The 27683-nt window shown below is 38.6% G+C and overlaps 1 protein-coding gene and 1 long non-coding RNA gene across 4 annotated transcripts in view; one reads left to right on the top strand and one right to left on the bottom strand.

Annotated features, from left to right (window-relative positions):
• CLCA1 (chloride channel accessory 1) overlaps positions 1 to 22411 on the top strand; it is a 29257-nt gene extending 6846 nt beyond the window's left edge. The window contains exons 4-14 of the mRNA XM_032424642.1: positions 1564 to 1669; positions 5257 to 5434; positions 8285 to 8503; positions 9070 to 9297; positions 11905 to 12079; positions 13911 to 14017; positions 15990 to 16205; positions 16788 to 17049; positions 18102 to 18272; positions 20641 to 20880; positions 21963 to 22411. Of these exons, the coding sequence (XP_032280533.1) occupies positions 1564 to 1669; positions 5257 to 5434; positions 8285 to 8503; positions 9070 to 9297; positions 11905 to 12079; positions 13911 to 14017; positions 15990 to 16205; positions 16788 to 17049; positions 18102 to 18272; positions 20641 to 20880; positions 21963 to 22351 (2291 nt within the window). The 3' untranslated portion in view covers positions 22352 to 22411. The remainder of the gene's footprint in view (positions 1 to 1563; positions 1670 to 5256; positions 5435 to 8284; positions 8504 to 9069; positions 9298 to 11904; positions 12080 to 13910; positions 14018 to 15989; positions 16206 to 16787; positions 17050 to 18101; positions 18273 to 20640; positions 20881 to 21962) is intronic.
• LOC116644812 lies at positions 5434 to 9667 on the bottom strand. 3 transcript variants are annotated; one of them, XR_004301839.1, is made up of 3 exons: positions 9429 to 9667; positions 9231 to 9295; positions 5434 to 5502 (listed from the first exon to the last, which is right to left on the bottom strand). It is a non-coding gene; the product is annotated as an uncharacterized LOC116644812 (long non-coding RNA). The 3 variants fall into 3 exon arrangements; XR_004301836.1 differs by lacking the exon at positions 5434 to 5502 and adding an exon at positions 6389 to 6428; XR_004301838.1 differs by lacking the exon at positions 5434 to 5502 and adding an exon at positions 8513 to 8584.
• Positions 22412 to 27683: the final 5272 nt, after the last annotated feature.

The raw sequence follows: 27683 nt of genomic DNA, 5'->3' as shown, positions 1-27683 counted from the left end.
AACAAAAGAGTGCTAGCACCTCCATACCCCACCCCCAAATACACTAGAACACTGACAGACCTTATCAGAAAGAGGTGTCAAACAAATGTACCTCTTTGTTGTTCTTTTACAACACTCCATCTCAACTCCATAACAAATAGAAAATTTCCAACATATGGCTCAATATGTGTTGAACTGATTTACCTAACTGCCCATCCTACTCCTGAGCCCACCTTAGCCATCATGGTCACCACATAAAATGTCATTCCTTTGTAATCTTTCCTTTCTGTATTGTGACTCCATGCCTGCTCCCCAACAACCTACTCTTCCCTTTAAGAGGTCATCAGCTATTCCCCAGCACTGATAGAATAGTCTAAATCTTCAATGTGATATACTAGGTCTTTCTGAGCATGTACCCTCTCATTTAACCTTCCAAATTCAGCCTACCTAGGAACTTACATTCCAGAAAAACTGAGCTGAATATAAGTCACTAAGGTTCATGCAAATTTAACAAATACTCACTGAGTAACTATTAAGTTCTAGGCACTGTTGCCAAGGCAAGACAATGAAGAAGTCATGGTGTCTGTTCTTATGGAGACAAGTGTCTAGTGCAAGAGACTAGCATGTAAGCAGCAATGAAAATATAACATGATAAGTTCAATAATGGAATATAATGAAAGTGCACAGGAGGGGTATTTGGACTAGTTTGAGGATGTCAGAGGCTTCTAGGTGGCTATAAGCCTGATTTTGAAAGAAAAGTAGGACTTATCCAGACAGAGAGAGGGAGAGAGTGTTCTGAGCCAGAGGAAAAATACGTGAAAAGAACCAGAGATGAGCAAGAGCATGGTGTGACTCTAGAAAGTAAAAGGAGTTTAGGGATTCACTATGATTTGGAGTTTTGGAAGTGGCTTAAGAACAGCAAGAAATATGGCTACAGAGAGGAGCAGGGTCTGGATCATCAGGAACCTTGTATGCCATGTTGAGAAATTGGATTTAACTTGAGGACCATAGGGGTGCCACTGAAGAGTAGCGATATGGAGGCCAGGGAGTGGCTATTGCAGTGATTCAGGATTAGGAGCAGTAAGACTGGAAAGATGAGACTAGGTCAAAGCAAAAAGGCTGTGGTGTAGTAGGCAGGCCTTGAGAGTTAACCAGATGTGAGCCATGAGGGAGAAGGACGTTTTGGGGATGCTGCCCAGGTTGTGAATGCCTCTGGCTCCCACAGCAGCCTGCACTGACTTCCATCATGACACTTACACCACTTGGGATTTAGTTATCTGGTCATCTGTGTCATCTGCTAGACCATGAGCTGTGTGAGGACAAGCCAGTTGTTTCATCTTTGTATGAGTAACTGCCTGGCATTTACTAGCATCTAATTAACATCTGATGAGCCAAAATAAGTAGTTACATTTTAGAGAAATGTGCAGTCGTTATTTAATTTTTTCTAAGGAAATCAAACCTTTAGTTGAAAAAAAATTAACACAGCAAAGCATAATGATGTTCGGAAAAACTACTTTCTCCCAGTGTGAGAAAATAATTTTGCCATTCTTATTGTAATTGGGTGTTTAAAATATTTTCTTACAGAAAGGGTCTTTGTCCATGAATGGGCTCATCTACGATGGGGGGTATATGATGAGTACAATAATGATGAGAAATTCTATTTACTCAATGGAAGAAGAGAAGCAGTAAGGTATGTATACTTTGATTTAACTTTTCCCAAACTATTTTAAATTGCAACAAATTTTTTCAGGAATTGATGATTTTAAAAATATCAGTTATTTTGTCTTATTTTTGATCTCTCATTCTTAGTGCTTTCTTTTTCAGCTTCCCAAAAAACTACTTTTGTTCACTTTATAAGTGCTTCAATTAGTTGAATTCTCTACTCTGCAGCTACAAATCATTTGCCTCTTCGTGTGTTTGTGTGTGTATGTGTGCAACTGTAAGAAATCTGCAGGTGCTACGTTGAGTGTCTCCATCTTCCTGCATCAGAATCAGGGACATAAACAAATCTAATGTGATTCTTCAGTGACATCAGGGCAGAATGATATCTATGTGGACTTCATCAGTATGAATGGGCCTGGGAGGGACTGTAGAACTTAAAAGAATGACAATCCAAATATTAAAACAAAACAGAATTTATCCCAGTTAAAAAAAATTTTTTTTTAATTCGAGAGAGAGAGAGTGAGAGCATGAGCAGGGGGGAGGGGCAGAGGCAGAGGGAGAAGCAGACTCTCCGCTGAGCAGGGAACCCGATGCAGGACTCAATCCCAGGACTCCAGGGTCATGACCTGAGCAGAAGGCAGACGCTTAACCGACTGAGTCACCTGGGTATCTCCATCCCAATTTAAATTAAACTTTCTGTGGTGTCAATAGAAAGCAAACTGAATACTTGTAAAGTACTCTTGGCTGCCATCATTTTATGAGTGAGCTCAATTTCAGTGAATATAAACTTCTTTAGCACAAACAGGAAAGGCAGGGAACTTCCTAATTTACTTTAAAGAGCTAGCATAACTCAGATACTAAAACCTGACAGGCGGGGGGGCACCTGGTTGACTTTTTAGATGAATGGTAAAGAAAATGTGGTATATATATTATATATTCCATTATATATATAATATATACATATTCCATTCAAACTCTGTTATATGGAATGGAATAATATATTCCATCATATATAATATAATGTTAATATAATATACATAAAATGGAATATATAAATACACACACACACACATATACATATAATGGAATACTATTATTCAGCCATAAAAAAGGAAATCTTGTCATTTGCAACCACATAAATGGAGTATAATGCTAAGTGAAATAAGACAGAGAAAGACAAATGCTATATGATTTCACTCATATGTAGAATTTAAGAAACAAAACAAATGAGCAAAGGAGAAAAAAAGAGTGATAGAGAGACAAACCAAGAAAGAGACTCTTAACTAACTGAACAAACTGATGGTTACCAGAGGAGGTGTGGGTGGGGGAATGGGTGAAATAGGTGACGGGGATTAAGAAGTGCATTTGTCATGATAAGCACCAGGTAATTAAAATAAATAAATTAAATTAAATTTAAAAAATTTTAAAGTAGGGGAAACTCTAAGCAATGTGAAAATCAACATGAAGAAAACAATAGAATCCTTCTAAAAGGGTTTAAAAGAATATCAAGATAAATTGGGAGACTTTCAATTCATGGAAAATGTAAATTCAACCCACATTAATATACAGGTTTTATGAAACTATTTAAAATGCTAACAAGATTTTTAAAAAAGAATAATAGTAATAATAAAGGGAAATTCTACTTATTGAATTTTAAATATACACTAACACTACATTAATTAAAACAATGTGGACTGACAGACACATATATACTAATTTATTATTTAATACAGCTAGAATTACAAAGCTATGAGGAAAGGCAGAATTTCTTAAGATATCAGGACAATTTTTAAATGTGTGGGGAAAAAATTAATAGACTCTCCTTCAATTGGATAGACTCATTATATATATAGAATAGGAAAAACTAGAAGAATATTAACTCTTTTGTGGTGAAGGTCTTTCTATGCATTCAAGAGTTGGAAAAAGACATAACTAAAAGAATAACAAATTTGGCAACCTAAGAATTAAAATTGTTGTTGTAAACAAATCAAACATAAACTAAATAAAAAGGTAAAAACAGAACAAAGTATTAGAAAAATTAAGAAACCAGGCTTTTAAGAGCTGAGTATTGTAACTCATAATGAACTTTCAAAAACCATAAGGAAAACAGGAACACTCTAACAGAAAAATGGACACTGGAGAAGAATAAATAATTCACCAAAGAAATAAAAATGGCTGATAAACATATAATAAATGTTCAGACTTACTAGTAATCAAAGAGGCACAAATTTGACAAAGAGGAGAATCTCAGTGGGATGAGCACTCCCACAGATGGCTGTTAGAGGCATGAATTGGCTGTTAGAGGCATGAATTGGCTGTTAAAGGCATGAATTTCCTGGAAAGCAATTTGATGACACATATCAAATCTGTGAAATTTTTCTTATTCTTTGATCCAGTAATTTCATGTTTAAAAATCCATTTTAAGGGGTGCCTGGATGGCTCACTTGGTTAAGCATCTGCCTTAGGGTCAGGTCATGACCCCAGGGTCCCGAAATCAAGTCCGGAGTCAGGCTCTCTGCTCAGTGGGGAGCCTGCTTCTCCCTCTCCCTCTACCTTCTGCTCCCCCTGCTTGTGCTCTTCCTCTCTCTTTCTGTCAAATAAATAAATACATACATACATACATACATACATAATAAAATCTTTTTAAAAATCCATTTTTTTAGTGTATCAACAGACTTTAAAATGTTCAAACTTTTACTCTGGGAATCAATTCTGCAGCAAACTTGGAAACTGTCAAAGCTTCATGTGAATTTTTATTTATTCATTGAAGTTCTACTTTTAGTACTGACAAATTGGGGAGAAAGCAAATTAAATAAGTTAGACTAGATTTATATTATAGTATCAAAACATACAGCTATTAAAATCACATTTAAAAAAAAATTATGAATTATAATAATATATTAAAATCTTAAATATGCTAATACACCAAGTTTTTTAAAAGCAGGAAGCAAAGTTATATGTGCAATGTTATGCTGATACATAGAGAAGAAAATACTTCAACATGTTAACAGTAGCTTATTTCTGATGGTGGGACATGATTTTTTCCTTTTCTTCTTTATACTCTTGTTATTTTACAAATTTCCTATAGTGTTCATATATTGTTTATATACTCAAAAAATAAAATGTTGGGTAAAAGCAGTCCATTTATAATAGACACAAACTCATAAGCATATAAGGAAAAATCTAAAATACCTATGAACATATAAGAACTATGTAAAAATTGTACGATATAAACTAACTGGAAAAGAAAACCAGGGAATGTCTGCAAGCCTTTTAAGGGAAACAAAAGAGAGCTCCTGATTTTCTAGGAATGGGGGTCCTAGATGAGGAGGTGGCTAAGGTCTTGGATCCTTATTAATTCTGATGACAGTCATAAGCCAGACTTAGCTTTTCTGCTGCATAGAAACAAATTTGGATACCGTTTCGGGAACCCTTCAAATACTTTCGGGCAAACAAAAATGACACTGATGTGGATTTAATAATTTTGTCATTTAAGGTGATATATTTGTTCATTGAAATACAAGAGGAAGTTGTAGACATCAGAACAACCTGACCACAGAGTCTAACCCTCTGAAATGATTACAGCACCTAAACATCTAATCTTAATATATTCAGATGTTCGACAGGTATTACTGGTAAATATGCGGTACAACACTGTCAGGGAGGCAGCTGTACCACCAGACCATGCAGAATCGACACAGCAACAGGGCTGTACAAAAAAGGGTGTGAGTTCCTACCTTCTAGACACCAGACTGAGAAGGCTTCCATAATGTTTTCGCCAAGTATTGGTTCTGTAAGTACCCTGTTCTTCTTTTTCTTTCTTGGCGCTTATGAATTTAGTGAGGTTCTTATCCCTGATTGCTGCAAGAAAGGATCAAATTTTAGGAAATCACCAGTGAGCAGCTGATTCTCTGTGGGACAAGCTGGGAGTACAAAATCAGGGATAAATTCATATCTTCCCCCTCTGCCTTCCTTAGGTCCATTCTTGCAGCTCCATTATCTCCCTCCCACAAGCTTGGAGTTTCAGTGCTTAGAATTACTTCAAATATCCTTAAAGGCAGACAAGCACAAAAATTTTTAGTTAAATAAGAAATATACCCAAGAGGATCAGACACTTCTTTTTATTTCTTAATAAGAACATGATCAGTAGCCTTAAATTTAACTTACAGAGATCTTTTCAGCCTGCATATTTGCTTTTGGTTGGTTAACTGAAATTTTCTACATTTTTAAGAGCATTGGTGAAGGAGCTTGTAAGGAGTCTTACGTAGTTTTAATAGGTTTAAGTAGTTTTAAAATACTTTCTAATTTTTTTTTTTTTAATGACCAACGGGTCATAAAATAAACTTGACAAATTATCCTTATTAGTGCTAAATATACATTTTGGCAAATCCGCACAAACTAAACCTAAATGCATCAGTTAATCACTGACTAAAGTCAGTGGAGAGACTTTGTGGGGAGTCTCTCATCTTTCAACCTCTTATATAAAATTATGTTTTCCTTTTGGAATAGAGGGTGAAGTAACTGGTGGCATAAGTTTTTAAAATGTGATGTGCCATGGTTCAAAAGGCCCATCCTTCAGTCTGGCTATGCAGTCCATTTCTAGACTTACTCAGAAATTTTCAAGAAGGGGATGCCTGGGTGGCCCAGTCGATTAAGTGTCTGCATTCTGCTCAGGTCATGATCCCAGCGTCCTGGGATTGAGTCCCGCATCAGACTCCTTGTTCAGTGGGGAGTCTGCTTCTCCCTCTGCCTGCCACTCCCCCTGTTTGTGCTCTCTCTCTCACTCTCTGACAAATAAATAAATAAATAAATAAATAAATAAATAATCAATCTTTTAAAAAAATTAAAAAATAAATGTATTTGTTAAAAAAATAAAAAGAAAGAAACTTTCAAGAGGGGGCCTAGATTTTGTGTTTTAAATTAACCACAAAGTTAAATTTGATGTACAGTCAGGTTTGGGAACCTCTGCCTGCAGTTTACCTGTAAGTTTTTCAGATCCCCTGCTAAAATAGAACCTTATGATATTATGGAAACACAAGCAAAATGACCTGGGACATGCAAATAAAGAGGAAAATAAGTGTTTTACAGCTAATGATTACTTTCTAAATTACTAGAATCTTGGATATTTAGTCTTTTTAATTGAATGATAATACTGTGAATAGTAATCTGAGAGGAGGAATGAGGTTATACATTCTTTGCATACTGTGGCTCCTTTTTTAATCCCCCAAATGCTAAGATATAAATGCTTAATGAAAGGGGAGGAAACTATCATTTATTGGCTGTGTTCATATGGACCCTATTCCATATGTTCTCATGTAATTCTTGCATAATAACTATTGTCCTTCTGTAGATTAAAAAAAAAAAACCTGACATGCAGATTTTAGGGTTACTTAAAAAACAACAAACTTATATTAATGAGCTTTTATTATGTGTCAGACACTAAACCAAGTTTTGAGGAAGCAAAATTTAATGAGACAATTTTCTGCCATAGATGGGTTTATAGCCCAATAAGTGTACTAACAATGTTAAAGGGGTCTTACTGAAGTATCTCTAGGGTACTGTGAAGCCACAGGGCTGAGTGAAAATTCTTTGGAGGGGTAGGAAATGAGAAAACATTTTGAAAATGACCTTTTGGCTGGAACATGAGGGTAAAGTTCACAATGCAGAAGACAGAGGAAGAGGAATTCCTTGACAAAGTGGGAAACCATGAGCAAAGGCAAGTTTGAGAATTTACGGATTACAGTAGGGGAAATTAGAGACTTGGAATGTACAGCCAGAGTGAGGCTGGAGAGTGAAGCAAAATCTAAACCATGGAGATTGCTACTTGCTATGTGAAAAAGTCCAGAAATAGTGTGTGAGCAATGAGGAGCCACCAAAGGGTCTTGAGCAAGGGGTAAGAAAGAAGCTGTTCTTGGAAACTATGGAGTGGACCAATTGGAGGGCAAACAAGATGGAAAAGTCAGATAGGAGACCAAAATAGTCTGATACAGGGACCATGAGGATTTGAATGACGGAGATTCCAACGGAGAAGGAGAAAGATGATGAACTGGAGAGATAGTGAAATAGATGGCTCTTGGTTATTTTGTAGAGGGAAGAAGATAGGATTTCCTGATGTAGGTGCCTGGGTGGATAGTGGTGACATCAAGTTAGAAAATACATGAGGAGGAGGAGCAGAGTTAAAGGAAAGGTGGTAAGTTCAATTATGAACACATGAAGGTTGAGGAGCCGGTGGGGCATCTTAGTGGAAAGAGCTGGAATGCAGGGTGTTGGTAAGTGAGTGGGAAGTAAGGTAGTGAGTGGGACATAAAAGGATGGAGAAATAAGATGGTACTAGCAGAGAAATGTTAAGAAGTGGGTGGTTTGAAGATACTGGCGACAGCTTGAAATGACAAATCTGAGAAGTAGGAAGGAAGCCAGGAGCAGATAAATAGATTGCTGAGTAGTACTAAGGGTCCAATGAGGTTGAAGATGTGGTATGAGATAGGAAGTCTGAATTATGACTGTGAATTTCCCCAGCAGTGCCCTGCAGCGATTGTGGGATTAAGCCAAATTTACAGGTTAGCAGGGCAGACTAGGAAGGAGGACAAGGGATTTAAATATCCTTCTCTACTGTTTATCTCTATAATTTTATTGACAATTTCAGGTGGTTGAATTCTGTACAGAAAAAAACCACAATAAAGAGGCCCCAACCCCGCAAAACCAAAAATGCAAGCTCCGAAGCACCTGGGAAGTGATCAAGGATTCTGAGGACTTTAAGAAAACCACTCCTATGACAACACAGCCACCTGCACCCACATTCTCATTGCTGCAGATTGGACAACGAGTTGTGTGTTTAGTCCTTGATAAGTCTGGAAGCATGGTGGTATGTTCACTGGGTCTTGGTCGTCAGGATGCTGCTCTCACATTTGTGTATGATAGGATCTGGACCACAACTTGTAACAGGCTGGGAATAAACGCAACCCTGAGTCAGAACAGTCACCACAATGACATTACCACCAGAAACACCCACTTCAACTCTATTCAACAGAAATTCAGCAGCAAGTGTCTCATTTGCCAAATTAAATTAGCTTTCAATTTATGAGCAAGATCTGCTGAAGTACATAGCCTTGACATTTTTTAATGTTTCACTGACAATATGTACGTCTATAGAACTATTATCAAAGCAGTAATAATCTAACTAAAGCCTAATCTGGCTTGATCTTTTAGGGCTATTCAAACAAAGGCCCTAAAATTCTACCCAAAGATGCTACAAATCATAAAGGAGAAATTTAATATGGAAATTTAATTTAATATAAAGGCCCTTGAATAAGCTTGTAGTCATTTACTCGATGTTAAGGCAGCCACTTCCAAATTTCCTCTACCCTGTTTTGTTATTAGTCTGCTCATCTAAACTCAACCTGACTGCTTTTCTTCTACTTCTCCATTCAGAGTGGTGACCGCCTTAAACGACTGAATCAAGCTGGCAAACTTTTCCTTCTGCAGATAGTTGAGCAAGGGTCCTGGGTTGGGATGGTGACATTTGACAGTGCTGCCCAAGTACAAAGTGAACTCGTACAGATAAACAGTGCCGCAGAAAGGGATGCGCTCACCAAAAGGTTACCGACAGTGGCCGCAGGAGGAACGTCCATCTGCACCGGGCTTAGATCAGCATTTGCTGTAAGACAAGTTCCCCCGTCATTTGTCAATGTTTACAATTTCTGTTTCCCTAATCTTATCTCCGTTTTCAACAAAATTAAGTCAAATTTTCTCTAATATTTAAGTTCTTTCATAATAGAGCACCTACCTACCTTTCTAGGTTCCCGTACCGGGGACTCTCTTCCAGGTGTCCTATGTCTCAGCAACTTGGATCGCTTGTCCTTCGGTGCTTCCACACCTTTGCCAGGCTCCCCACTTAGAATACTTTCTCCTGCCTCTTCTGTCCTTCAAATCACATTCATTCTTCAAAGATTCATCTCAGACATCACCTACTTCTGGACATCTTTCCTGATTCTTTCAACTGTACAGAATCGCTCTTTCTACATCCTGTGAACTTTAACAAAAAATTTCTTATTACTTCTAGGCTCTTATGTATGATTTTCTAATCACACGCTTCACTCAAGCAAAATTTCATTAGGGATAGGACTTATCTCTTTACCTCCCAGGCTGCTGCACAGTATCTTTTATAGGGAAGGTTCTCAATAAAATTGAATTATTTGAAAGCACCTGATGCTTATTTGTTCCAAATACATAATCCAATATTCCATAGTTATTTAGAAGATATTTACCCCATGAAAAAAGAATAAGAGACTGAAAAAAACTGGCTGATTAAGGTCTCAGAATCTCTGTGGCATCTTGGGCAGGTCAGCCTTCTGCCTGATAGGGGGCACAACATGTCCATGGGGCTGTTCCAGATTCCCAAGCAGCAGCAGGAACATTTAGTTTCCAGCTCACACTATTGCATGTGGACAACAGACAACCATTTCCTCAAATTCAGTCTGTCCCCTGAGACCTTTTATTCCACCTTGAAATTCAGTTCCCTAAAATTGATTTCCACTGTATGCACAGTCGGCTGCAGAACCCTTGTCCAGATGCCTGTGTGCATCTGGATTCTCTTGCCTCTGCCACTTGCCCAAGCTTTGATTAAAGAAGCAAATGAGGGAGGAGAACGGACAGTGAAATCGCTGACATGTTATACTAAATTCCTGCTAAGCAAAACCTTAGGGAAGATGAGTAATGCCAGATGGCCTGGTGGTGAAGAGAGAACTTCTGGTTCTGCATTTTCCACTTAGATGGGTGAGAGAGAGTGTGAGAGATACAACTGGAATTTAGATGCTCCTCCTGCCCAATGGAGTCCAGATGTGGGATGGGAGGAGCTTGTGTGTGATGAGGGAAAGAGCCTTGCGTACTAACCTGTCTCAAGTTCTCCGCTGGTTCCTGCTGCAGAGCCCCTGTCAGGTCTGTTCTGGGCTCCTGTGTCTGCTGAGGGGCCCACTGGACTTTGTTCTCTGGGCTTGATCAGGGCCCAGTCCTCTTTCCTGGCTGACTCCGCCCCACCCTGGCTCTCACTATTGGAGCAGAGCCCAAACACTCCCTTGTCCTCCATCCAGCCCCTGAGCAGACTGAACACCCCTTAGCCTGTATAGTGAGATGACCTGTTCTCTTGTCTGCGGACTTCTGTCTTTCCTGTGGGATATGTGGGAATTTCTACACGTTTTCCACGACACATAGCAGGGATCGGGAGTAGGACAACGGAATCCAAATTAAGCCCTTTCCCTGGCCTCTCAGCTTGGTCAGATCAAGGCCATGGCCATGGTTGAGAGGATCCTGGGCTCTGGGCTCTTCAGTCTCTTCCCTTATGTGGCAGCCCCTCTCAGAGTTCAAACAGAGTGCAGCACAAGTCCCCTATGCTCTTAGCTTTCCTTTCAACCTACTTAAGATGCTTTCCTTTTCTGACAGTCTGGTCCAGAGAAGAGAGGTTACTTAGGCTTGATTGCTAGTTTTCCCTTCTTCTGGGTCTCTCCTTCTACTCTTTTTAGGGGAAGAGTGGACTCTTGCCTTCCACTTCTGAAATGAGTAACACTATTTTTTGAATCTAATTTTCCTTCTATCATAATCTTATCCAACATTGGTAAAAGGTGTGTGCTTTCTACACAATGTAAAAAACTATAACCTGTGTTAATCAGGAATAGTTGAAACATAGATGTCATAGGACAATAGGAGCTGGGGTTAATAGGAACAAAATTATTTGTTAATCAGAGGGAATATTAAAAATTTTAATATCTCATGTGACCTAGGTACTTACCGGTCAGAACCAATGCCAACCATAAACAACTGGTATGGTCAGATGGTGAATATCAGATGGTGAATATCATATAAGCTAAATCTACCCTGCGTCTAATATCTCCCAAACATTATACCTATTCAATGAGGGTGGTTTCTGAAGGCATCTGGGAACCTCTAAAATCCTGTCAAGGAGAGAACATATGAAGAAAACTAGAAAAACCTCCTTTGCTGCTTCCCCAGTGCTGTCTATCCCTGGAACTACCCTGTATCCTTCTTTACAGAGCCCGCTCTGCAGTAGGGTAACCAAGAGAAAAGACTACTGTCAAGTTCCATGAATGTTGCTGATTTAAAATTTTATCATTTCAAGACAGAGAGATATTTGACCATTCTCAGGCACTTTTGTTCATTCGCTCTGGGATTTCTCTTCTCATTCCCTTTAAATGCAGTTCTCCCAAACCCCTTGGCCACGCTGATAACTCATGCCCTGCATTATGTTCTTAGGTTATTAGGAAGAAATTCTCAACAGATGGATCTGAAATCGTGCTGCTGACCGATGGGGAGGACAACACTATAAGCTCGTGCTTCAACGAGGTGAAACAAAGTGGAGCTGTCATCCACACGGTTGCCCTGGGACCCTCTGCAGCAAGAGAACTAGAGGAGCTGTCTAAAATGACAGGTGAAGGGTGGTCTGCTGCTGTTGTGTCCCACTGAATTATGTCTTCCACTGGACTGTGAGCTCCAGTGAACTGGGGAGAAGGGGAAGGGTGGGACATATAGAGAGAGGGGTAATCTTATTAACCAACTACCTGCCTTTACCTCTAAATGACCATTAGAATTGACTCTACCCATTTCTTTTAAGGCCTCCATTCTAGGATTATGGCAGTCTGAAGGAAGATGGGATCAGCACAGCACTCTAGTTAGGACTCAGGTCTCTCTTCCCAGACACTTTGTAAGGACTGCAAAGAATCTAACAGGTTAGCCAGGAACCGCTCTCTTCCAGTTGGCAGCTGGCTTAGAGACCCAGGGAGACAGATGACAAGCCACTAACTATATAACACCACGATACAAGTGCTCTATTAACAGTAGAAAGCACAGCAGAATAGAAAGTCTTTGACTTTATTAAGGGGAGGAGAAGGTCCAGAAAGGTGACATCTAAGTCGACACTTTAATAAGGAGCAGCAGGGGAAGAGCAAAGGGCCTGCTGAACCACACACAAGGTCACTCTGAAAATGTAGAAAACAATGCAGTTTCTCCATAAAACATTAATATATTAAGCTTCTAACTATCATACACAGATGGTTAAAATAGATTCCATATGTGCCTGGCTTCTTTAGCAGAGTAGGTGGGCACAATTTTTTTTAACTTAGGGCCAGTATTATGGATATCAATTATTATGCTGAGTTGCCTCCTGAGGCAGCTAAAATGACAGGACTGCTTGTTTCTAATACTACCTGCTTTAGGCTGGGTTTCCTAGAAGTAGAGCCTGAGACAGGGATTTGGGCGCATGTGATTTATAGAGGGAGAGCTCTCAGGAGAACAGGAGAAAGGGCAGTAGGACGAGACAGGGAAAGGACCCAAGCACAGAAGTGGACTTAGAGTCTAGCTGAAGCCTACCCCTACAGGGGGCTCTCAATCTGGAATTGCATCACACACCTGGTACAATCTTGAGGCAAAAGGGCTGACCTTTTGCACCACTGTGTCCTTCAGTCAGGGGCTGTGGACAGTCCAGGCAAGGTGGAGGTGAGGGAGCATGTTATTTCCCCAGCAAGCGTAGCCTCTCTTGGTAAGGCAGTTCTCCGGAAAAGGGGGCAGTTACATGCCATCAGCAGCTAACACATAGAGCAGCTGGGGAGAGATTCGCTTGCTTAGGTAAGGGTAGCTGGGTGGGGCCCCAAGAGAATTACCAAAGCGCTTACCTTAAACTTTGGATGGCATTAATAGTTTAAAAGTGCTTTCACATCAACTATCTGAGTTACACATGTTCTAAATAGCCCGAGACTGAGAGACGTGGTGTATAATCTATTTTTTACTACATATTATACTTTTCTATAACTGTCCCTTTTCAGCTGTTATTTCTTGCTGTTGTTACATACACATGTTTTATGATTCAGGAGAAAACCCAAAAGTCAAGCTTGTTAAGATTATGTCTAAAATAAGAATAAATCAATAGGCTTGGAATAAGGCTTAATGAATTCTCTTTTTGAAGTGTATGACCTTTAAAACATGAAATTTTATGCTATTAGTTTTGACTAATCAGAGATTCATGGCTGCTTTGCAGATAATTGACATAGCTGGGCAACTGAGATGTTGTTGAAGCTATTATTTAGTAGGATTAAAAACTTAGTATCGACTTCTGAATTAATCTGGATGCCTGTTTGATGTTGATTGATACTTTAAAAATGCAATAGAATATTTATGTCACATATTCTGCTATCTTAACAATAGCTAAAATGGTGCAAATACTTGATTTCTAGAAAATAACTTCTGATAATATAATTGCATTTCAGGAGGTTTACAGACATATGCTTCAGATCAGGCTCAGAACAATGGCCTCATTGACGCTTTTGGGGCCTTTTCATCTGGGAATGGAGCTGTCTCCCAGCGTGCTATCCAGGTCAGAATTTTTACTCTTTGGTTTTTCATGTTTATAAATAATCATAACCAAGAGGGAGAGTTTAATGGTTAAAATTTTTAAGTACTACATTCTTCCAGTAGTAAGTTAAAACTAAAAATAGAAGTTTCAGTCTGATATTGGACAGTATTCCTAAAATGCAACACTACTGTTTTAAGCAAAGCAATTAGCGTTTACTTGTTTGGAAACAATACTGTCTTCTCCACAGAAACCAGCAATATACAATATTGGGTCCAAAAATTCTTTTTTAACATCTGTTAACAAGCACCCATAGCAATATAATTGGCTCAAAATTTTCTTCACAGTAGATCATCTTAACACAAATTTTCTGGGACAAGTAAGCGTTCAGGGATTACTTGCTCTATTTTTCTATTACCTCAAATGTCTGATATTTGTCAAGATTTCCTTATAATGGATGAAAAGTGTTTTGCTCTGTGAAAAGCCCATGATGTCAGTTAAGACACCTGGGCCTAAAAAAAAAAAAGACACCTGGGCCTGCCATTAACTCTAACTGTGGGTTAAGAACTTCACCTTTCTGGGCCTTGGTTTCTCAGCCATGAGATATCATGAACCAGAAAACATCCATGGATTCTTCTCGTTCTAAAATTTCAAGAAAACCAAATTTTCTTTCAAAAATCTTGGGACCATTCATTAAGAAAAGGACAAATGTATTTTAAATGTTCTTCTTGAAGTTTCAAAAGCTACTCATATGAATTTTTAAGCTAGAGAGTAAACAATCAGAACTCACATCTGTGTGAATTATGATTTTTATTGTGATAACTTTATTGTGAAAGTTTGGCTGAAAATAAAAGAACAATGTCATGTCAAAGAAAATAATGACAGATTTGGAAACAAGAGTTTTCTGATCTACCTGTTTAGCATTTATTCAATCAAAGAAGACAGCAATTTTACTCATTTGGGTTACCCTAGCTCAGATTTAGAAAATTAAACTCAAGAGTCCAGTCTGGAAATTGGAGGAATGTGTCTGAAAAAAAGTGATTAAACTGATGAAAGGATAAGTTCACAGTCAGGCAGTTTTTGCCCATTACTTTTGTATTTAAGAAGCCTAACAGTAAGAGACAGAAATGAGCAGAACTCATTGACCCACCCACCTTAAGAATCAGATATAAGAGCCCTTCACTTGTTCCACATCCAAGATCAAATCTACCTATGAAATTAGAAAATCTGATTCTATGACCCAGCCACCGTATCTTCTCTTAGATATCAGTTTAAGGACAAGAAATAATTACCTAGGAGACAATCCTCACGGTCACATTCTCTGTAAAATTCCTGTTAACCCTTCCCCACCTCAGTCGCTGCTCTAACCACTCCTTCATTCTGCTCCAAACAACAAATCAGCCTTAGTCCTTGACTTACTTCATTTATTTTCACAGGGACTACAATAACACTTGACCTAGCACTGGTTATTTGCAAAAAGTCCCAGTCAGACCCCTTAAGAGTTTATAGTCTAGTAAACAGGATGAGGTATAAACACTACTAGGTATAAAGCAAAACACACTGTGAGAATATCAAAGGAGTGACAGAATCACGATTCTGTGGGAACTCACAGGAGGGAGAGATTATTCTCAGTCAGTAAGTGAGATGGACATTAGAGAAAGTGCCATTTGAACCAAATATTGAAGGATTGGTAAGGCTTAGACAAATGGAGATGACTGTATAGACTTTCAGGAAAAGCAGAGAGTATGATATTCAGAGCCAGGGATTCATGACTGTCATTTGGGGAAGTGGTCTGGTTTGGGTGTCGGAATAAACATTGTGGAAGCTAAGGCTGGAAGAAAGGTAATTTAGAACTGGATAATGATAAGACCTAAATACCAAACCAGGCATCACTGAAGGCTTTTAACGGGGCAACTGAGAATTGGAGGCAGAATGGAAGAGACTGCGTGATGGGGGCTGTATTCTCCAGAATGTAAAGAGTTGTTTTTCTTCACAGCTTGAGAGTAGAGGCTTAACCCTCCAGAACAATCAGTGGATGAATGGCACAGTGCTTGTGGACAGCACTGTGGGAAATGACACTTTATTTCTCATCACTTGGACAACACAGCATCCCCAAATCCTTCTCCACGATCCTAGTGGAAAGAAACAAGATGGCTTTGTAGTAGACACAAACACCAAAATGGCCTACCTCCAAATCCCAGGCACTGCAAAGGTATGGGCTCAGGTTTTATCTTTCCCACAATTTGACAAGATAAATTAAAGTTTTTACAAAATAATCATAGCTTTTTAAATGTGGGTGGTTGCTAAAAGGAGAGTTAGCATTGAATGAAAGAAAGAACAAGGAAAATTCTCCATCCAATTCTCTATCTCATTAGTATGACAGCAAATCAAGGGAAAGGAAATTGGTGATATTTTCTCCAGGTACTAAAGGGAGAACTTTCAAATTACATAGAAGTCAAGATGCAAAATGGTCCTTGAAACTTCGGGATCATGAAAAATATTTCCTCTACCTCAGGAACCCATTGATTTGATACTGCTTTTTAGAAACCAAGGAAATAATAAGGACACAGCTTCCTGACCTCATTTTCCCCAATTAGGATTTTCTTGACAGTAAGAACCATGTAGTTAATCCAAATGTACCAAAATTTCCCTTGGCTGACAGAATATAAGAGATCTCCTTAGATATGCTTGTAACATACTTGTATCAGATAAGCCCTTCCTATAGATGGTATTAAAGTCAGGTCTGTCTCACCTACAGTTATTAATTGGAAATGTCTCCATTTGTTTTGGTCAGGTTGGCACTTGGAGTTACAGTCTGCAAGCAAGCTCACAAACCCTGACTCTGACTGTCACCTCCCGTGCTTCAAGTGCTACTTTGCCTCCAATTACAGTGACCTCTAAAATGAACAAAGACACAGGCAAATTCCCTAGCCCTATGGCAGTTTATGCAAAGATTCATCAAGGATCCTCACCAATCCTCAGGGCCACTGTCACAGCTGTAATAGAATCAGTGAATGGTAAAACAGTTACCCTGGAATTATTGGACAATGGAGCAGGTAACCATTCAAAAAATTGGAAAACACATCTTTCTTTTCCGAAAAGCAACCAAGGAACAGAAGGAGGGCATGATCTGGTGAGGACGTTAGAAGCAGGGAGTCCACTACTGGGGGTCTGGTTGGGAGAGCTCCCTGCTTCCCCACAATTCCTATATTTTAAAAATGTTGGAAAACATGAATAAGGGCCTACCTTTAGCTTCTGCAAAGACCAAACACATTAGTGGCTCAAGTTCAATACACTCAGATACTCCAGGGAGTTGTCAGAGGGTATTCCACTCTCCCCAAAAAGGGAAGGAGGAAAATTAATAGCTATCTTATGTTATCTTCATTTTTATCTTTACCACACACTTTTGAGATATTATTATCCCCACATTACAGATGAAGAAACTGAGGCTTTCACATTTAGAAAGCAGCAGAGATAAATTCAAATGCAGTTATATGTGCCTGCTATATGTATGTAGACTCTGTATTATCTTGCCCCCCAAATGAAAATCCTGCCCATTATTTTTTAAATAAATCTAACAGGGAGCGAGAGAAAGAGAATTCTACATTTCTTTTTAGAAGGAACATGACTGTTTACTCTGATGCAAGTAACTTTATTAGAACAAATTCTGTAAATGAATTTCCTACCCAAATCTACCCTGGTGAGAAGACATAAGTTTAAAAAAAATAATCATATAACATTTTTTCTCCATAGTAATGTACAACAATTCAACTTAGTTCAACAGATACTTAATGAATAGTTACCTTGCGCTATGTTGGATATAGCAGACATGTGGCATGACCTCTGATTTCAAAAAGAAAGACAACAATTCAGGAAGATAAAATATACACATATGAAGCTAAACACACACAGAGACATATACACGTGTGTGTGTGCACGTAAGAGAAAAAGTAGATTTCATCTTTAACACAATCAAATCCTAAACTATCTTGGAGATAGTGCAAGATTATCTTTGCTTTGAAAATTTTTAACCCAAATATGAGTTAGAAATATACAAACGCCCATCTGCCTTTCAGATATTCATTAATTCCTTCATTTTCCTGTCAAGGTGCTGATGCTACTAAGGATGATGGTATCTATTCAAGGTATTTTACGGCTTATGATACAAATGGTAGATACAGTGTGAAAGTGTGGGCTCTGGGAGGAATAAATGCAGCCGGACAGAGGGTGACACCCCAGCAGAATGGAGCCATGTACATGCCTGGCTGGATTGAGAATGGTAAGTAATCTGTAATAACACACCTGGCTTGAGTAAAAGGTTTGGGATCAAGAGAAAACCAATAAGCCTGTGGGGAGAATGGTGTGATTTAATATCAGGGTTTCTCTGCCTGAACACTACTGACATTTTGGGCCACATAATTCTTTGTTGTGGGGGCTGTCCTGTGCATTGTAGGATGTTTACTAGCATTCCTGGCCTCTACTCACTAGTTATCAGAAGCATCCCCCACAGTCATGACAATCAAAAATGTCTCCAGACATCATCCACTGTCCTCTAGGAGGCAAAATAACCCTCAGTTGAAAACCAATAGATTGAAAGTAGCTTTCTACTGCCTGGGTTCACATTCCAGCCCTCTACCGAAGTATTTTAGGTAATCTCTTTGTGCTTCACTTTCCTCAGTTGTAAAATAGGAATAATAATGGTAACTACCTAATAAGGTAGTTATGAGGAATGAACAATGAAATACATCTAATAAGCTGTTGCTGGTAAATAGTAATGTTCAATAAATGTTTGCTGTTATTTTTAATAAATTTTAAAATATTTTGTAATAAAGCTCTTTCCACTGATAGTGGCATTTCCATAGAATAAGGGAATTCAGGGCTTATTATATACATCAGTATCACAAGCCCCACTGTCTCCTTTCTCTTGCTCAGACCAGGGAGAATAGTAGATGAACCTAATACCAGCCAGTACACTGAGCCCACATGTAAGCATGTGGGAAAGTTGTGCTCCAAGAAATAGGCAGTCCTATACCACTCTTGGTCATAAACACTTGCCCTGGATTAGAGTTGGAATTGGGATCAGGACTAGTCCTGATGAGTTCCAGGACTTGTTTTCCATCAATCTCTACTGTCTTGGGTAGGTCTTTTCCTAGCGCCTGGTGTATTGTAAGAACAGCTCCTCCAAGAAGCTTCCCACTGTCCTATTTACTTGGTATGTGCCCAGTAAAAGGAGGATTCTAGGACATGTGGTGTTTCATGCAAAGGCGATCACAGGAAAAAAATGCTTTAAAGACATTGCTTCCAAAGCTCTTTCATGTATTTCAGCTTAGTTTATTTTCATTTGTTCTTCTTTCTGAGTTAGGGGGAAAAGGCAGGAGTTTAGCCTTCTTGGTTTAGCGGCCATATCTAGCCTCATGCACAGTGTTTTATCACATTAGGACATTACATTCTTCTAATTATCCCATTTTACAGACAGAGAAATAGAGGCTAGAGAGGTTTTTGGTCTAACTGTGATAGGACTAACCATGATAGGACCTGGCTTGGCATTAGAGAACCATGTTTTTCCCCTCTATCCCTTGATGAGCCTGAATACCAAGAGAGATGGTCTCTATTGGTGAATTGAATACTAACTCTGAACCTGCTACAGTATCCACTTTATCTTTGCCCAAGACCAGATTGATGGGTATGAAGATCAATCTGTCTTTACAGACAAAAATTTTAAAGGCTAAGGAAGTAGAGTTTATGAGAGAGTAAATTATGTGTAATGCCATATTAGGGTATTATGGAATATTTTTATTGAATGAGAGTCTGAGAACCCTACGGATTGAGCAGGCCAGGGTATTTTTTTGAATTCCAGGATGACTTTTATACAACCTTTCAGCAAGAATGTGAAGAAAATTGAGATTGCTACAAGCACTAAGTTCCTATGCATTCAATGAGAAAATCAGAAGTCTTCCAAAAGCATAAAATTTTAGAACCCCTAACACAAAACAGTTTATGAGAAGCTGCAATCTAATAAGAAAGATAAAACACAAACATAGAAAAAGAGGGGGAAAAAAATGCATGGAAGGAATAATTAAGGTAATTCTTGATGGTCCAGATGATTAATTACCAAATAAATAGGAAAAATAATAAAACCAACAGTATTATCTAGGTGAAAGAGATTTCTTGAGGCAGTCTAAGAAGGCTTAAAACAGAGGTAGGATTTAAGCTGAAAAATCAGGATAGGCAAAAAGATGGGAAGAGAAACAATTCTAGGACAAATGTCACGAAAATAAATTATGAGAATTGTTATTCCAGAAAACATCCAGAAAATATCTGTAAGATAAAAAACTGTGATTCTCTCTTTGCTTTTTTTCCTTTGGTGCAACCTGATTTGGGATCTTTACACCAAATAGTTAAAATTAATTTTGTGTGTGGGAGGAAAGAAGGCAAAGGCGAGAGCAGGAAGAGGGCAATCTGATAACAAAACAGAAGGAAGTATACTCATATAGTTGCTTACAATGTAATGAAATGTAATGTAATGTAATGTAATGTAATGTAATGCAATGCAAGGTAATATAATGTAATGTAATGTAATATAATGTGATGATGTGATGTGATGTGATGTGATGTGATGTGATGTGATGTGATGTGATGTGATGCAGGTGAACTAAAATGGAATCCACCAAGACCCGAAATTAGTAAGAATGATCTTCAAGGCAACCAAGTGTGTTTCAGCAGAACATCCTCGGGAGGTTCATTTGTGGCCTCTGGTGTCCCACGGGCTCCCATACCTGATCTCTTCCCACCTTGTCAAATCACTGACCTTAAGGCAAAAATCCATGGGGACAAATTTATTAATCTGACTTGGACAGCTCCTGGGGATGATTATGATCACGGAAGAGGTAAGCTGAATGTGGTGTGGACCCTGTAAAGGAGTTTACCAGCCAACAGAGGTGCAGAAGGAGGTGAGGCAGGCAGGCATGTTGTGATGCATGGGGAAGGCAGAAGGCAAGAGGGATCTGGAATGTCCTCTGAAATAAAAGGTTAGGATTTTTAAATAGGAGAGGTTTAAAACCTGAAAAACTGGCCCACTTTAAGTTTTAAGAGGTTTCAACCAGTAACAGGCAATCTAGGTTTTTTTGAAATCTTGCCAAGCTGTCCTTTAATAAACCCCATTTTTAGCAATGACTCCTGGAAAGGATTGGGAATAGAGCACAGATATTTATGGAGCAGAGCTGACTTTTGGAAGAAACCTCAGGTCCTACTAGATTTTTGTCTCAAAGTATAGTCTTCAGATTGCAGCATGGGCATCACATGAATGCTTGTTAGAAACGTAGAACCCCAGTCCCCAACCAGATCTACCAAACCAAGAATCTGTATTTTAAGATCCCTGGGTATTTTGTATGCACATGAAAGTTTGAGAAGCACTGGTACCCAAAACTCCTCTATAAATAATAAAGCAATAAGCAGTAATTTAAAGGCTTCCTCTCTCAGCCAGATACATGCACAGAAATACTGACCAAGGCTTTAGGTCATGCCTGCACAGTTTTTTATTTATTTATTTATTTTATTTTTTTGAGAGAGAGAGAGAGAGAACATATGCATGCACATGAAGGGGAAGGGTGGGGACGGGTTAAGGGGTGGGGAGAGAGGGAGAGGGAGAGAGAATCTTAAGCGGGCCCTATGCCCAGAGTGGAGCCCAACACAGGGCTCAATCTCACCACCCTGAGATCATGACCTGAGCTGAAATCAAGAGTCGGATGCTTAACCAACTGAGCCACCCAGGCACCCCCTGATCCAGTTTTATATTCATCACTCTGTTTAGATACACAAATAAGAATGTAAAAAGAATACTAATAAATATGGACCATCAATTACATTTATTCACTGGAAATTTATGGAATGGTGATATAGTTTCTAATATACTTTAAAACTTCTTTAACACTTGAGAATTACAATCACAACTTTTTTTTTTCTTTTTTAGCTCACAAGTATATCATTAGAATAAGTACAAGTGTTCTTGATCTCAGAGACAAGTTCAATGAATCACTTCAAGTGAACACATCTGATCTCTTCCCGAAGGAGGCCAACTCTAAGGAAGTCTTTGTGTTTACACCAGAAAACATCCCTTTTGAAAATGGCACGGATCTCTTCATTGCAGTTCAGGCTGTTGATAAGTCCAACCTAAAGTCAGAAATCTCTAATATTGTAGGAGTGTCTCTATTTATTCCCCCAGAGGCTCCTCCAGAGATACCTACTCCTTCTCCTCCTTGTCCTGATATTAATGTCAACAGCACCATTCCTGGCCTTCACATTTTAAAAATTATGTGGAAGTGGCTAGGGGAATTGCAGCTGTCAGTAGCCTTGGGCTGAGTTTTCATGAGATGAATAAATCATCCATCCTTCTTTTGATTATAAAATTCTCCAAAATATATTTTAAACTTTCCTGTAAAGGGCGATATAATGAAATAAAATGCTAAACAACTGGCTACATATGTATAAAGACTATCATTGAAATACAAAAATTTAATCATCGCACAGGCATTTATTAATGATTTTTAAAGAAGAGGTGCTTGCATTGATAAATGAAAGTATGTTTTAATTCCTTTTAAGGAGCTTTGCCAATTAAAAAGAACATGTAATTGCATGTGAAAGGTGCCAGATGCCCAACTAGGTCAAACTATTTAAATATAAAAGGCATGGCTTGTTATTTGTAACAACATTACCAGGAGTATGGATTCTCTTCTCTAAATATACAAGGATTATGCATTTCAGGAAGAGATTGCATTGCAGAAAGAAACAGTAGCATGAAGTCTCCTTAGGCATAGAAATGTATGTTATGTGCATAAAATTACAAGTCAGTGATGCTTAAAGCCACAGTGGTGGGAGATGAGGTGGGAAAGGTAGGTTCAAGCCAGATGTGAAGGGGAAGTGACTGAGAAATAAACGTTTTTTGTGTACTTTGTGCTAAATGCTCTACTAATGCCTTATATGCATTATCTTATGTAATACAATTCAGTTCATTCAACAAATGTTCATCAGCTGCCTATTATATTCCAGGCCCATGGTAGATCCTGAGTACAAAAAGATAAGAGTTGGCCTTTCTCCTGTAGGCAATAAAGAATATCCGAGGATTTTTTTTTTTATCAAGAGATAGATCTTATCAGAGCTATGCTTCAAAAGAGATGCTTTGAGGACCACGTGAAGAACTGAATAAAGGTGGGAGAGGTGTGACAGATTAAAGGGGAAGGAGAAGAAAAGGAAAAAAGGAGCCAAATAAACTTAGCAGTATGGTAGTCCCCAAAGGGACTAATCACAAATTGCAGGGCCTCCCAGAAGTATTCCTGTAAAAGATGTTTCAAGTTCTCAGTTCATTAGCATAATGAGTTCAAGATGTGAGTGGCTCTCTGACTGAAAATAAACTTTTTCAATAAGAGATTTTTCTACATAGGCCCCAAATTTATTTCTACATAGATCTTCCTTATTTCAAAACAGGATTTCGTACCTTAGAGATACATTTAATAAACACAATAAAAAAAATTAAGAAAATTTAAAAATGAAGTGAAATAAGTATGTACTAAAAATAAAAGGAAGGTTCAATACATCCAATGCCTTATAATATAATGTTCTGTACAGTTGCTACAGCCCAGTCACACATTTCATTTTGAGCTTCCAAGTAGGCAGAAGAAAGACATACAGAGTAACAAAATTAACAGAGTCTACAGTGAATAACACACCAGAGGCTCAGGAGGAGCCATGTGAAGTTTTATCCATGGATCCTTAATAAATTAGGGTACTGTGATATTAAGGGCTGCAGCCTCAGTGGCATCCACATAATAATCACAATAGCAAGTTTAACATAGTGCTGATCACCACATCCTTCACTATAATCACACTTCACTGTGATGTTACAATGGAGTGATATCCCAGCATTGTTTAGGAAAGACAATTATACAGGGGGAAGTCAAGCTCTTGAGTTTGCTCTAAAGATAAATTTTGGAGTAATGGATTGCCTGTCCTTCAGCACATTTTCTATGCCAAACTTCCATTATAGCAAGTTTGTTATAATTATTGAACGGGCAGAGAGTTCTGAGGCTAGGAAAACACTGATGTTCTAAAATTCAGTATTTCTTATTAAGGACATATCCAGGTACTCTGCCAACCAAATGGACAGAAGGTCAAATCGAAGTCTTCTGAAAGTTACAAAACCAAACTGAGGCACATGCATGACCAGAGGGCCACTCACGGAGCCATGTGGAAAAATGGACCTGAGGTCTCCAATTCAGCCCCATAGAACATGTCTGCTATGGGTTTCACTTGGAAAATGTCTAAATCACTCACTGAGATTTTAATTTCCCATTTGGGCAAACTCAGTGGAATGTACCATGGCATAAAGGCAGGAACTGCATAGGGATGTATAGTGTTAGTTCAGAGAAAAGATAAATGTCAGCATGTAAATAAGAAAGTAGAGAAAGGCAAAGAAAAACATTTTTATATACTCTGGGATGTAGAGAAGTTTGTTGCAAAATGAATCTGGAGTCATACGTGGTAAAAAAAAAAAAAAAAAAAAAACTTTTGCCTTATGCCATTACTACCCCACAACAACCTTAGTTTTTTTAGTTTCTCCTAAGCCACTTAAGTGAGTGGGTAAATCTTGTGAATATATCTAAGACATTAGTAACTCAAGACTTTCAAATAAAGGCTTATGTCCTATGTAGGCTTTTTCATCTAGAACCACAGTTTTATTCTGTTTCCTCTGTGAATCTTCTCTCTGCCTTTGTTACTTAACTGAGCCTGAACCCTTATTGGAAGACTCCCTTTCCTCTAGAAGAGACTGCTCCTCCCAATACCCAAGTACCAGGGATGTGTGGGGAGAAGTATTCTCTAAGCTCCCCTTTGCAACTTCCAAACCAGGCCATTACTCCTATGGTCTCATTTTGGTTTTTTATGGTGTTTTTTTTTTTTATAAAGCCTTTATCCTATATCACTGATCTATGTCATCCTCCATCTGTTCTCTTCACTGTCATCTACCAATCTCACCTAAGACGGGCACCTGGGTAACAATGTTTGCCCCTTGCCTCCTAAAATCACTCTGCCTAGTATCAGAATCCATATGAATGAGTCCATCAATATCTTAGCCTCAAAATTCTTTAATCTTCACCCCATCTCCACTAAACTTTAGCAAACTATTGGACTGAATCATGAAAGTGCCTTTATATATATATATATATATATATATATATATATATATATGTACATATAATATATATATGTAATGTAATATTATATAAATATATAATATATATATTAAGATTTTATTTATTTATTTGACAGAGAGAGAGACAGCAAGAGAGGGAACACAAGCAGGGGAGTGTATGAGAGGGAGAAGCAGGCTTCCCACTGAGCAGGAGCCCAATGAGGGGCTCAAACCTAGGACCCCAGGATCATGACCTGAGCCGAAGGCAGACGCTTAACGACTGAGCCACCCAAGTGCCCCAAAAGTGCCTTTTTATAAGTGAAAAAAAAAAAAGAGAGAATATTGGCAATTCCACATGGTTTGACCTAATACCTCTTTTTTTAAAAAAGATTTTTATTTATTTATTTGAGAGAGAGAGCGTGCACACATGAGTGTGGGGTGGGGGGAGGAGCAGAGGGAGAGGGAGAAGCAGGATCTTCACTGAGCAGGAACAGGATGCAGGACTCGATCCCCTAATACTTCTAAGGCTCAATCTGGACCTAATAATGGTATAGAACAACCTCACCTATGAAACCTTAAAATCCAATAGCCTATTCTGGCCACAACCTCTTAACCTCTGAGTTGTTCACTTCCTAACCCACTAAACTGGCTTTGCAATTTTATGATGACCTCTCATCACTTGATTGCCTCTATTACCCAGCCCATTCTCTCTTCTGCTGTACGCCCGATATGTTGTATCACTTCAAGTCCTCCCTTGACAACCCCTTCAATTCCCTCATCTACTTCTACTTAACTTGTTACCACACCTTCCCTGAAAGTCCCTAGCTTTGCATTAAGGGCATTGTCTGTGTGCTAGAGGCATTCATTTATCCATTCAACAAATTTTTTTTTTTTAAATACCGACATTGTGTCCCAAGTACTGTGTTAGATGCCGAGGATACAATAAGTGAACAAGTCAGGTATGGTTTCTGCTCTCAAGGAGTTTATAGCCAGCTGGCAATAAACAAGCAAGCAGGCAAGTAACAATGCACAATATGTAGGTGCTATTTTGGGAGAAGCATCTATTTTAAGAACCCATGATTTGGTAGCCAGTCCACATATGGTATCTGCCAAAGGAAGTGATACTTAATGTCATAATGTCTGGCTATAAGTATAAAAACTAAGAGAAGGAAAAGAAGCAAAATGATCCTAATCAAACTTCTATTTCTCCAAATATTACTACATCTTTCCAGTTGGGCAAAATCTACTGCCAGATGCAAGCTGGAGTGACTCTGGGATCAAGTTCTTTTCATTCAGTCAATGATTATCTGGTGAGCAACATCAGCAAAATGAGAAAGAAAATATAAGCCATGTTTTTAAAATTATACTTTTAAAAACTACCTGCATGTGAACCCAATGAATTCTACATGCTCCCAAATAATTCTACACGGTTTCAGACTTTTGAAAAAAATGTCAAAATCTTTCCAAAGAACATGCTGTCTAACCATGTTAGAGTGATTCATTAAAACAAAGAGAAGACAAATCAATGAAACAGTGTTCAAGGAAGCTTACAGTAAAATTTCACCAAAATAGCCAAAGATAACAATCCAGGTAAGAACTAAATAATGAGGGCAGGAAATTCATTGAATTAGAAAGCCTAAGCAGTGCATAGTTATTGTAACTGAGAAAAATCTATTTAACCCAGTTCCGGGCACCCAGTGTGAAAAGGCAAACATGTTAAATCGTTCTTCTTAGCCTATTTAATTGTTACTAAAGATAAATCTTTTCCTAAATATCAAAAGTAATCCCAAATCCATTAGAAAAAACAACAACAACAACAAAACATAGGTGATGAGCTGCAGAATGGATAGCACAATACATACTGTAGAGGGCATAGCAAGCTCATGCATGATTCCAGCAGGAACAGGACTGTAGTTAATCCTACTCACAGGGCATAGCTGTGAGACCCAGAGCAATGCTTTAAGGAACCAGACAACCAGTCTACTTAGAGGAAGGCTTATTTAGTTTCTGGGGGGTTGGAAAGCACAATACTACCATGACCACCATCACCCCACTGACTTAGGGGTGGGGAAGAGGTGTTGGTGGAGGGAGAGGTGAGCAGGGTTTCAGGGCCTTAACTACAAGAAGAGAAAGGTGTTACATTATCATCATCATTTGCTATGTTACCTGATATTGATAACAGCCATCGTTTACTGGGATTTTACTAAGTGCTAGGCACTAAGTGCTTTTCATACTCACATCCAGGCCCTCCCCTAATATTTGAGGGGCCTGGGGCAAAAGTACAAAAGGGGAACCACCTAAAATATGTCTAAATATGCAAACATTATAAATCAGGCTAACAAGCTGTTAAAAATGTGTTTATCTCCTATCTTCACAAATATACCTTCACTATGACTTGGAAAGCCAGATTCAAATTTAAAATTCTTGGACTCCTCTATGGGGCACTAGGGTGGCTCAGTCAGTTAAGCATTCAACTCTTGATCTCAGCTCAGGTCTCAGGATCATGAG

The sequence above is a fragment of the Phoca vitulina genome, unplaced genomic scaffold, assembly GCF_004348235.1.
Source record: "Phoca vitulina isolate PV1807 unplaced genomic scaffold, GSC_HSeal_1.0 scaffold2, whole genome shotgun sequence".
Taxonomy (NCBI): Eukaryota; Metazoa; Chordata; class Mammalia; order Carnivora; family Phocidae; genus Phoca; species Phoca vitulina.
The sequence above is the reverse complement of the archived record's forward strand: the minus strand, read 5'-3'. Positions and strand labels throughout refer to the sequence as shown.